The sequence below is a fragment of the Elgaria multicarinata genome, chromosome 6, assembly GCF_023053635.1.
Source record: "Elgaria multicarinata webbii isolate HBS135686 ecotype San Diego chromosome 6, rElgMul1.1.pri, whole genome shotgun sequence".
Taxonomy (NCBI): domain Eukaryota; kingdom Metazoa; phylum Chordata; class Lepidosauria; order Squamata; family Anguidae; genus Elgaria; species Elgaria multicarinata.
The window spans coordinates 43,694,871-43,707,777 of record NC_086176.1 but is presented as its reverse complement, the minus strand read 5'-3'; the positions used below and the strand labels follow the sequence as shown (position 1 = coordinate 43,707,777).

Genomic DNA, 12,907 nt, shown 5'->3' with positions numbered 1-12,907 from the left:
ACCTTTCTTCAGGAGTGGTCTCACTACCGCCTCTTTCAGAGGCCCTGGGACCACTCCCTCTCGTACAGAGGCATTAATAACTTCCCTGGCCCAGCTGGCTGTTCCATCCCTGCTAGCTTTTATTAGCCAAGAGGAGCAGGGATCTAATACAGAGGTGGTTGCACGGACCTGTCCAATCACCGTGTCAATGTCCTCAAGCTGTACCGACTGAAACCCATCCAAGAAAACAGGAAAAGGCTGTGCTCTGGATACCTTGCTTGATTCACCTGCTACTGTATAACATTGGAGTCTAAGTTCTGGCGGATGCCAAAGATTTTATTCTAGAACTTTTTCATCCACTATAAACACTGTATGGAGAAAACATTTATTTGCTTGAGAATGGCAGTTTCCCCCCTTCTTAATACTTCCATTATCTGCATTTTATATAAATTATTCACCCAGACATAAGCACTTCAAAATCACTGGGACTGTTCACACAACACAACAGCCCACCATGGGTTATTTAACCCACAGTGAGGCTATGACGCCCACAGCCACCATTTTGAACATGCAACCCGTGCTTGGGGGTTATTGTGTCGTACGAAGTCGATGAGCATGGGTTATGCAAGAGTTAAACAACCCTCACATAACCAGGGTTGTTTAAATAACCCATGACAAATCAGTGTGTGTCATCTGAATTGAGATTTAATTTTAAAAAAAAACTTGTTGAAATCAGTGGGACTTAAAATTGCTTATTTTTTGCAGGATTCTACCCTATATAGGAAGTTAATTAACTTTTAAACTTGCTGAAGTAGTAATAATTTATTTGACATCGGGGTGTGCAGAAGATAGATCTGGATCTACTGGTAGATCTCTTGGTGATTTGTAGTACATCTGCAAGGATTTCTGACTCCCAATTGTGTAACCATAGCAGCAACAAATTATGCTGCTGAAATGAAGAAAGCCTAGGGTACCGAAGAGTGGATTTTTGTGTGAAAGACTGTGAATTCCATTCAGTTGTGGTGGTCAGTCAAATTCCTGGGCTTCTAATGTTTTATTTCTAAGTGTATATCTTTTGTCCCCAGGCTCTGGGTGGTGGATATTAGGGTTCTAGTAAAAAAAAACCTCAACTGCTTTCTGAGATGAATTTTGAACTAGATTATCTTGGAAGTGACTAAGATTCCCCATCTAGAGCAGATGCCTATTGTAACAGAAAAAGCAATTGAAAAGATTTATCGAAGGCAACTTTAATTATTGAAAGCAACCTATCTATAATTACTGAACAGAAGCCTAAACCTGAATTTAAGTGGGCTTGAGGTAGAGTTTTGTGTCCCAGTTCTAAGAACCAGTGCACTGCTGAACAAATGCTTAGGATACCACAGCATTTTTTTATTTATCTTAATAGCACACATTATAGCACTGCTTGTTCCTTGCTTTTTAGCAAATTAATCCTGTTTTTTGTAACTGCTTAAGCTTTCTGATTGAGATTATACCTGGTTGTTGAAGGGTGTTAAGGAGTAACTAATTGGCATTAGTTTGTCTCCTCTATTTAACCCTGCAGAGCTTTCTCTCTCTCCCCCCCCCCCCCCCGCCCGCCTCCTTTTCAATTCCTAACTGATTTACTAACTGCCATGGAACAATCTGAACCTTTAAGTGGCAATACTAAAACATGGAGGGGAAACCTTTCCATTGCATCAGTTAATATACCATAAAATTCCTCATGCCCTACAGAGAAGGTCATTTTCTATCTATCTCAAGTCTATTTTCCAACAGGAATTAGAAATTTGGTCCTGTCACTTCAAAACACATTGACCTGGATTCACCTTTGGTATATCTCCATTGTAACCAGCTGAACTGCTGTTTGCCTCAAGGGCTTCTTCCTTCTATCATGTTCTTGATAGCTCTATGGCTGCCTCAGTCTGTTTTCAGTAGTAGCAGATTTGTTCAATATTTGTGAATTGCTAGCTCTTTCGCTGTAATTATACATTGTTGTTTTGTTTTAGAATACTTTGTCTTCAAAATCAAGGAAAGAATTGAGTGTCCTCGCTGGTAGTTTATAAATGCAGTAATGTATAAAGCAAAACCTCTGGCAAAGTTTGTTCTGTACTCCTCCACCCCACCAGTGCCCCAAATCTGGAATCACTTATTATTATTCTTTTCCTTAGTAGACTTCTAATTTTCCTCACAGCTTTTCCCCCTTTAATCAATCTTCATTTTTCCCGCCTCCCCCCACTCCTCAAAGCATTCAGTACATACACATGCATTTTGAGATCTAAAAGCTGCTGTTGGTGGGTGTGGGCTGGCCTGAGAAAAGTTCTCATGAGAGAAATGTGAGCACTTCAGCTGTGTATATGTGGAAGGGACCGAAACTTCGGTCCCTCTCTCTCTCTCTTTCTTTCCTTCTTTCTTTCTTTTTCTCCCTCCCTCGCTGAGCAGCTACCAAATGCTCCTTCTCCCTTAAATAGCAGTTCTCTGCACTCACAACGGGCAAGTGAAGTAAGTCTTTTATTTCACCCTGTGCTATTGTTTTTGTTTTAAAAAGTCCAGGTTTGTAATTTGAAGGCTTCTTTTCCATGGACTTGCTCTCTACCTCTCTGCTGCTCCTTGTGACTCCCTGTATGGATTTCATCTTATCTCCATATGGCAGGCTCTCCCCTGTATCCTGTTGCTTACCTGTAGTTTTATTCTGATTGCTCTGATACTTCCTCTTCTCTTCTTTGGCCCTTGTGAGCTGAGCCTTGAACACAGCCCTTACTTTCTTAACACGTAACAACTTTTCTGGTACGGAGCAGTGTTGGGAAGAGTTGATTGCTGCAAAAGAACATTCACTTTCAAAGGAAAAGGACTATTTGGATGCCCTGATGTGGAAGTTACTGCTTACTGGTTGAGGTTGGGCCTGGGATAACAAATTCTCTCTTTATACTGAGCCACTAATGTTTGCTTCCGGGTTATGTAAGTGGCTTTTGTGGTCACTGTCTTTTGTTTGGTTGGTGCCAAAATGTAGAAGATTATTGCTGGCAGCACTCTTATCCAAATGCATAACAAGAGTGATTTAAAGACGAAACAGGAGTGTCAGGGAATGGCCTTTTAAATAACTAAAGTTATGTTAGAAAGGATAAAAGTAAAACGTTTGACTTTGTGCATAAAAGGATGTGATTTCGAAAAAGTCTGGTGCCATGTCACATTACATTCAGTTCTGTTCTTGTTGACTTGATACGATTATTGCCACTTGTGTCTTTTGTTTTCTTTGTGTTTTTTGCACACATTTTAGATTTTGGTCTACTTTATTACTTTATATATGGTGTGTGTGAGTGTGAGTGAATGCACGTGTATTGATGGGGATAGCAGACTAGAAATGTATATAAGTGAAACAATATGAATTTTTTTATTTCTTTACTCTTACAGCCCATCGATGGTTTGCACGAAAAAGGAATGGTCGAAGATCTGCACAACAGCTCTATGAAGACTGCAAGTATGCGACCTCCTCATCCTGGCATGGGACCACCTCAGAGTCCAATGGATCAACACAGCCAAGGTTTATATCAGATATATTTGATATATTTTAGATCTGTTTTAAGATGTGAGAAGTCACAAGCCAGTTTCCCAGTTTTGACAGGATAATTGTGTCTTTTGTGACAATATTGTGTATGTGTTTTAAATTTTAACTCGGTTCATGGTTTAATCTGTTTTTAGCTGTTTATATTTATTGTTTTATACTGTGTGCTTTTATCTGTACGCCGCCCTGAAATCTTAATGATATAGGGTGGGATACAAATGTTGTAAATAAACAAATATTTGCAAGAAACTTGGGATTAAAAACAAATACAAAAAAGGGATGTTTAAGGGATTTGTTTTGTGTTTTTCCTAGGATCCATCATCCTGTGTGTTGAGGGCCAAACCTAAAGTCTAGAGAAAGCAGTCAGTGGTAGAATAGGTGCTTTGCATGCAGAAGATCATAGGATTAAAATCTAGCATCTCCAAGGAGGACTAGGAAAGAACCCTGTTTGGCTGATACCATCTCCCTAGGTTTTAAATGTAGACGGTACTGAGCTAGATAGATCAATCGTCTTACTCTGTATAAGGCTGCTTCGTATGTTTCTGTGTACTGTCGGACCATTGGTCTATCTAGCTTAGTATTGTCTGTTTTGATTGGCAGGGCTCTTCTTAGACATCAGGCAGTTCTGGGATTCTTTTCAATTGGAGGTGAGAATTATTAAAGCAGGGTCTCACCCATGTCTCTTCATACTTGCCATGTCAGCTTGTCAAGCACGACTTCATATATAATGTCCTCTGTATACAACCCAGGAATTGCAGCGTGACGTGCAAACCAGGCCTTAGTTTGCATTCCTGTGGGACACGCGGTGAAGGGAGGGGATCTCTGTGATATCAGGATGAATAAATCAGTTTTTATACATTTCTGCTGAGATGGCTACACACTCCCACATGTAACGTTCATTTTCAGATAGATATAAAATATTAATACTAAGGTGTGTAGGTTCTTAGCAGCAGGGACATACTGCTTTCCCTGTGTCCCTTAGGAACGCAGCCTAACAGGACCCTAAGGTGTGTAGATTGTGTTAGACGAAGGGTGAGGGGCAGTAAACATCTCTGCTTAAATTGGTAGGGAGAAGAATATGCATAGCTAAGTCCCTTAGGCTTGATCTGTACAACCAAATAACAGTGGTGTAATTGAATACTACTGATAGTATTTGATGATATATACAAATTGATCAGTGATATTACCAGTGATATATTGATGATGATAACCGAACTTGTGTTAGAGGAGGTAACTGCAATGATAGTATAGTCTGGTATAAGTCTGAATTGGCTGTGATAATACATCTCTTTGCTAACTAAAGACAGAGATTTCTTATTTTCCCAGCTCTGTCATCCATGCAAAACAATTCTTATTTTTCAGAATAAATACCTGCTTATGAATTATTAACGTTAGATACCTGATAAGGATGTAGCATGTTAATGTGTTTACATTTATTCCAAATTAAGTGGAAAGTAACTACAGACTTACTTTACATCTAGATCTTGTTTAGTGGTGTCATAATAACTTGATTATTGTTGAATTCAGTGCACCACAACTATACAAGTTTGGCCCACCAAGTTTAATGCAACTTAGCAAGGGCCATATATACTTCCTGTTTTTGCTATGCGTTTGGCGCTGCAAAAATGGGGATTCAAAGTATCGGACCGGTGTCGCAACACATGGCTGTGGGTTTCATCTGGGTTGACGGATCCCAAGTTATGTATCCCTTGTGCGTTACATTTGCATACCTTAATGCAATCTTTAAGCAAGGGTGGGCATCTTCTAGGTGTTTGGGCCTATGACTCCCATCGGCCCTTGCCAGCATAGCCAATGGTGAGAAATGATAGGAGCTGTAGGCCAAAACATCTGAATGGCCATACAATGCTCACCCCTGCCTGAAACGAATAATGCTGGGGACTAGGGCTGTGCAAGCCTCGAACCTTGGATATCCGAATCCAAGGCACAGAGGCCATTTTATGGTGGATCTGCCATTTTATGACGGATCCGCCATTTTCTCGCATTGTGCTAGGCCCCTGTACAGTCTGCAACTCCCAGAATACAGTGCCTGGAAGGGCTTTACTTACCGGGGCCTAGGAACAGAGAGCATACGTGTCCTCCATGCCGCCATTGCCTGTTCCTTGGCATTATTGCGTCCTTCTTCCCAGCGCAGTGATGTCCTTTCCTGCACGATCAACGGCAATCTTGTGGGGAAGCTGGCGATCGTGTCGGGCGCCAGGAAGAAGGACGCGATTGCACTGGGAAGGATGCGATTGCCCTGGAAAGGAAGCAGTTGTGCTTGGAAGAAGGATGTAACCACACCGAGGAGTGGGCAGTGGTGGTGCGGAGGACATGTATGCTCTCTGTTCCTGGAACCCGGTAAGTACTGTCCTTCTAGGCACTGCAGGCTGGGAGTTTTAGGCTGTATAGGGGCCTAGGGCTATGCAAGAAACTGGCGGATCTTTCATAAAACAGTGAATCCCCCATAAAATGGCCTCCATGCCTCGGATTCGAATATCTGAGGTTCAAAGCTTGCACAACTCTACTGGGGACAGACAGATGCTTCCAGGACCAAATGGTATCTAAAGACAATACAGCCTATGTGGATTTATGGATTATGAACACATTCTGTGCTACATATATTTTCTTTTAGTAATTTATATCTCTGGGCCCCATGTTAATAATGCTGGCTGCCTTCTTAGAGCCTTTGTGTTGCATTGCCTTGGCCAGCATAGCTGCAGTTGTTTGTTTTTAGATACTTATGGAAGACAGGGAAGGGCTCAGAAAGGTCAAATGTTATTGTAGCAGCATATGCTGTATGGTTAAGCTCTAAGAACAGAAGGTAAGTATAAAATACTGTTAATCTCTGGCAATTAAAAACAAAACAAATGAGCGCTAACAGAAGCGGGACATTCATGGTGCTTTCCCCAAGGAATTCACAGTTGAAACCAAGCAGTTGCAATACAGTTTAGGTATCTATATAAGGCTTACAAATGTCTCATAATTTGAACAGTTGTCTCACATTCCAGAAGCTCCATGGAGCAGAATGAGAGCTGCTTATTTCAGAATGTGACTGTGCTGTTAAACTCTGTAGTAACTATGGTATCACTGTGTCCCCTTTAAAAATGTTAAAAGTTGCAAGCTGTAATTATTTAGTGTATGTATTCTCATTCTATGATACAATACTGATTTCTTTTTGTTCTGTTCATATAAAAAATAATTTAGGAGTGATCTTAAGATGTGGTGGGCTAGTTGCATTCATCCCTGTATCATACGTAGCCCCAGACTACCTGAGCAAACAAGAGTATGTACGTACAAGAGTATGTACGTACACTGTTCCAATATAAAAGCATGACCTATGATCACACTAAATTGGGTATATAATTGCATTATCTAGGACATATGTACAGTTGCATTACCTAAATTGCAAAGAATTTACCCAGATTCTGTACTGATAGTTTACAAAGATTTTCTGTACAGGCCAGAATATTATGGGAGCAATAATTGTAGTGGATCACAGTGGATTTCCTGAAGTAGAAGATCCAATTATCCCCTTCCTCCAAATAACATGGGACACAACCTGTCAGAAAGTTTTCCTGCACAAGCCTTGCTGTAATTAGTGATCAGCTAGCTCCTCCCCACCACCTCACATTGGATTCTGTTAGAAATAAACTGAGTCACTTTTACCAGAATCAGGAAACAGCTCTTGTTTATTTTCAATGATATCCAGATTTCTTCAATCCTACTCCCTTGAGCCCTCCATCTCTTAGGTGACCCAAATTCCCAACCCTCCTTACATACCAATTCCCAAGCTTCCTTACCTTCAGCCTCACATATTGGCCTGGCACATTAAGCAGAAATTCTCTCAAGGAAGTGAGTTCCAGGGAGAGAAATGGCAGACGGCCATAAATAATCCTATGGAACAGTAAGGGTCACTGACATTGCCACATCCCTTCAAAAAATTACATTTCCGGGGGCCTACTTGTGGCCTGATGTCCTGCTATGTAGGGAGAGGAGAGACTAAATATGGCCTGTTCCATCCAGCCAGCTGGACCAGCCCAGTAAGTGAGACTGAAGAGGTTTGGGAAACAGTGGGTTGGGGGAGAGGTTGGAAGATAATTCTTCACTGGCTCAAATTAATATTCAAGAATCCAGAAACTGTAATGCTTTCTGAGTAGAAGTACGAGTTCAGCCACATCACTAACTGAAATGAAGGCTCTGTGCTGTTGTGCAGATAATGTTCATTGCAAGGTGCGTATGCCGGAGAATTTCCTAATGGATTGAACCTCATGGCTCACATTTGCCTAGTCTTCCATTCTGGACCACATTTGCCTAGTCTTCTATGGTGTCCAGAAGAAAACTTGAAATCGGCAAATCTACACTGATCCTGCTGATAAATGGGTGTCATTTCAAAGCCTACACTCCTATGTTTTTAAAACAAAAGATAATTACTTAAATAAGATATGCTACTTCAGTATTTCTGGTGTGCTTCCTCATAAGTTTAGATAAATGCTAATCATGCAAAAACATTTGTTGTGTTTTTAACCTGTTGGCTGTTTATTATGGTTTTAATTTTTGTGAACCACCCAGAGAGCTTCAGCTATTGGGCGGTATAAAAATGTAATAAAATAAATAAATAAAATAGTTAAGACAGTGGCACATTTTTAGTACAGGTGTACTGTGATGCTTTTGTGAACATGTGATATTATAGTGAGTGTTGAGGGTAGAGAGAAGTGTTTTGAACTGCCGTGATCCCCCCCCCCCCCCGCCCCACTCTCTCTCTCTTGCTCTCCTTCCTCTTCTATCTGATTTGAGTTAACATTTTACTTCCTGGTTAACATTTAAAACCATGTAACTTCTAGTGAAGGATTGAATTGATGGTGTTTTTTCAGATAGGTTGCATACTTAAAAAAAAGTTAGTGGGAAAGATAAAACTATTACCCATTAACCAAAGTTATTATATAAAAAGCTACTTTAACTAATTCTATACTGCTTTAGCAATAATACTCTTCTGCTGAAAAAAAGTATTAATTTCTACACATATCATTTGGGATGGTGCTTGCAAAATGTTAAAACTGCTGAATAGGTAGATACAGAGAATTTTATTGACTTGGTTTGCTTAGGAGAGAGAGGAGCAACAGGAGGACTTGGGTACTTACTATTAGAAGAGAGATGATAAACCTGCTGAGCAATATTTGACTAATTCAAAACTCCAGGGCTTGTTTAAAATTGGTGAGTGGAGTGGGCCATGATGGGTGGGGGGGATGAAGGAGAGTGTACAGAAAATCAGGCGTAACACCTTCTGCCCAATTCACAGAAGATGTCTTCACCCAATTTTCTGCAAGCTCCCCCTTTGCTCCAGGTGTTACAGCCCACACTGCTCTGCTAGGTCCCTTGACACCCTGAGCCCATTTTTGGTGGCTGGCAGGGAGAAGAGGGGTCAGGAAAGTCAGCTTTCCATGCTCCTTTCAACCCATTGTTCTGCCTGCTAATTAGTGTCTTTATTTTGAACATTACTTGAAGTGATTCAGTGCTTTCCATCTCATGCCTTTTGCAGATGATAATGCTGGAGCTGGTTATCACTGCTGCCTTGTATTCCAGTTTGATATATTATAGAGGTTCTTCCCTTTAGTTTGGCTAATGAAGGTATCCCATGTATGATAACCTGTTCAAAAGCAGCTCTTGTTAGAAGTAATTATATTTCTTTGTAGCTGATACAATATTTAGTCTAAATTATTATTTTCTCTAAAATCGTTATGCCGAACTATCCTTTCTTCCTAAGCTTTCCTTTAGAAAAGGTAATAATTAACCAATGGAAAGCTAGTGAAATGAGAAATCTGCATTTAGGCCTCCAGCCCTACATGGAAGCCTTCATACTATGACTAGCCTCAGGGAGATTAATTAATACACAAAGGACAAGGATGCATTTGTTGCTTTTGCAAGGTCCATACAATAGGCCGATAGTGGCCCCACTGCATATCATGTATATGGGTGGAGCATTGATTCATTCTTTAGGTGGCATTCATGTTTACAGGCTGTACACTAGTGTTTGCCCATCCTTACTTGCAAAATGCAAAGCTCCTCTCCAAATGCTCAGGTAAATTTGATGAACATGACTGCAGCTCTCTGGCACGCATATCTAAAAGTTTGAAAACATGTCCCGCTTTACATGCACAAGTGGGAACATTGCTACATAAAGTGGCTCTTGGGTTGCATACAAGCAGTAGCTTTTGAGAGAATTTAGAGACTGCATATTTTCAGGTTTTGTGCCTTGCCATAATATCCGGTATAAATGCCATCTTCCCTGTTTAAACAGCACTTCAAGAAATATCTGGGAGAAGTGTTACTAGATCCTAGCAGCATGACTAGATAGATACATGCTTGTTTTTGTGTGGGCATCTATGGGATAGCATACTTCACCCAATTCTCATGTCTGCAACAGTTTTGACTACCTCTCTCATTCAACAGTGCCCTTTGAGTCAAGGTTTTTGTTGCAGTTGTTTTCCTTCAGTCCTACCCCGCTTAGAAATGACATTCACTAAACCACCACCTGTTTCAGTTCAGTATAATCAATTACCATTTCCATTGCCTTGTGGATTTCCCCTTCCTCATTCCATTTGCACAAGTATTAAGCTACCAGATGCTAATGCCATGGCAGTATTAAGCAGGACATTGTTATCATTTTAATGCATTGCAGAGGAATGTTAGGGATGGAAAACCCCTGGCCTGTGAGCTGAACTAGGCCTGTTAGGCTGCTCACCTGGCCTGCTGAGAGTTTGGGCAAGGCCCCTCTCCCTCCCTGTAGCCCCATTTTCCTCCAAGAAGGCGAGGGAGAACAACTATGCCGCAGCCTTGAGAAGGGCTATAGCTTAGTTGGCTTTTGTTTTTCCATCTCCTTACCTGATTGGTAAATGGGAGAGGGGAGCAAAGCCAGCAACCCCTTGATGTCATCTGCACCCCAGGAGGCATTCCAGGAGGTAGTCTGCCCCCCAGGTCCAATTCAGCTCCCCAGCCCTGTTTTAGAGTGTATAGTGAACAGTGTATACTGTATACATTAAAAATATTATAAGGTCTTAGAGCAGGCAAGCTTTATATGTATATTTAATATGTTACATTTTTATATGGATTTGTTTTGTAAGCTACCTTAGAAAGGTAACCTCTCGAAAGCTGAGATATAAACCCTATAAATAAGTAAATCAAGCTCAATTGCCAATCTAAGGATGACATTTCCAAGCAGCTACCTGATGAATTTCAAATGATAGGAAGGAAGAATGTGGCATTGATTAACAACTCATTATTTTGCTTAGTATTTGTGCCAGTGATCATTTCAATGGTTGTTTTACAAAAAGAACAAAATTAGTTGAGGTAAGAACCAAAATGATCTCTGCCTCAAGGAAAGACTGCTAATGCTTTTTCAGAAGTAGGAGTGTCTGTTGGGGCAATGGTAATCAGTGGGAAACTGTGCTTACGTCAGATATTTTATTCAAATATTGGATTTGTAGGGCTTAACAGTTGGAACCCCAGAAATGATAAACTTGATTTTTCTTTTCTCCTCCAGGCTATATGTCACCTCATCCGTCTCCACTGGGAGCACCAGAACATGTATCTAGTCCAATGTCTGGAGGAGGTCCGACTCCACCTCAAATGCCACCAAGCCAGCCAGGACCCATGATGCCAGGAGATCCACAAGTTATGAGTCAACCCAATAGGGGCCCTTCACCTTTCAGTCCAGTTCAGTTGCATCAACTCCGAGCTCAGATTCTAGCATATAAAATGCTGGCGAGAGGTCAGCCTTTGCCTGAAAACCTCCAGCTTGCTGTACAAGGGAAGAGGACACTGCCTGGGATTCAACAGCCACAGACTCTTTACAAGCCATCTGGTAAAATAGCTGGGTGCTATACTGTTGTTCACCTCCATTTATACCTGTGCAGTGATGAGTGGGAAATTGTGGCACCTATTTATTTATTTATTTATTTATAAACACTAAACCATAAGAGTGCGATTCTTCCTAGTGTGAGGATGCAGTGCCTGCGGTAGAGGTCTCTGTAAGGCACAACAGCCCAGATTCTTTCCTCCTTCCACCTCGGTGCATGTGCATGAGCACACCCAGAAGCAGTGCACCAGGACATTATGGACAATGGAGAGCTTCAGGTGCACCTCCTCTCGTATCCCCATCCAGCCTGTCTTCTCTGTACACCACTCATTACATTACTCAGTATCTGGATCTTGAGTAATTTGAATGGCATGGAAAGGAAAGGCTGTGAAGGGGTATGAAAATTGCACACAGATCTCCCATTCCCTGTAATGAGCTGGTGTTTTGTTTTTATGCATCCCTGTGTGCCTACACCAAAGAAGTGTGACGGAAGAATCAGGGCTTTATTGAAGGCTGTGGGGATCCATCCAGGTAAGGATTCTTCCCCTAAATTAGGGATAGTGGCCTCCTTCCTTGGTTGTGATTAGTTTTTAGCTTCAAACAGATACATAGTGAAAAGCATATATTATTAAAACAAACAAACCTGAAATTATTATTATTTACTATTATTACTATTGTTGTTTTTGTTAAATGGAGACCTGTGTTAAACATATGTCTTCAGGGCCTACAATATTTCCTCACCATAATTGTTTTTTCTTGCAAACATTTATCCCTGACACTTCTTGCATTCTTTCACTTTTAAGGATTTTAAAAAACAAACAAACAAAAATATCAAGTATTAAGTGTTTTAGTGAAGATTTTGCATATTCTAACAACCACATTTTTCAGTTTACCTGTTCAATCAATATGGAGTTATGGCACACTTGCAACTTTCCTCCCGATGGAAGAAGTTTAGTTTTCAAGCTACCTTCACAATTACGACAAAATGTAGTTGCTTACATATATGCAGGCACATCCCCATCCCCGACCTGCACAAGAAGAGAGGAGTATGCAGACTTTTATTTTTAAGTGAACAATTTATGTATATTTCACTGTTTAATTTTCATACTACACTATTCAGTAAAATCCACAACTGAGGTGCTAAAGAAATTCGCCATAAATGTTCTCTTTGTGTGGCACATCTAATAAATATTATTTCTTCTGCTTCTTGCAGTGGTTGTACCCCTAACTGGACCAGGAGTTCCTTCAGGAATGCCAGGACACACAGCTGCAATGGCCCCAAAAACGTGGCCAGAAGGTAAAAAAGAAAAGATTTTATACCGAATCTTGGCATAGCTGTGGTCTGTGAGAAGGACAAGAAAGAAAGAAAAGGCAGGGCAAGGTCCTTCTGAAAACTCCTGCTTTCTATATCATGTTTATGACATATCATTGCAGTAGCAGGTAGTTACTGGGGTTCTTCCACTGGCCAAAATACAAGTGGCCGGCTGTGGTTCTGAAGCATTTTTAGTCCCTTTTTCCAC

General features: G+C 40.8%; 1 protein-coding gene across 3 annotated transcripts in view; it reads left to right on the top strand.

Annotated features, from left to right (window-relative positions):
- SMARCA2 (SWI/SNF related, matrix associated, actin dependent regulator of chromatin, subfamily a, member 2) overlaps positions 1-12,907 on the top strand; it is a 128,549-nt gene that overhangs the window by 18,407 nt on the left and 97,235 nt on the right. For all 3 annotated transcript variants that reach the window (XM_063129294.1, XM_063129292.1, XM_063129293.1), the window contains exons 3-5: positions 3,385-3,514; positions 11,073-11,393; positions 12,601-12,684. In XM_063129294.1, the coding sequence (XP_062985364.1) occupies positions 3,385-3,514; positions 11,073-11,393; positions 12,601-12,684 (535 nt within the window). The remainder of the gene's footprint in view (positions 1-3,384; positions 3,515-11,072; positions 11,394-12,600; positions 12,685-12,907) is intronic.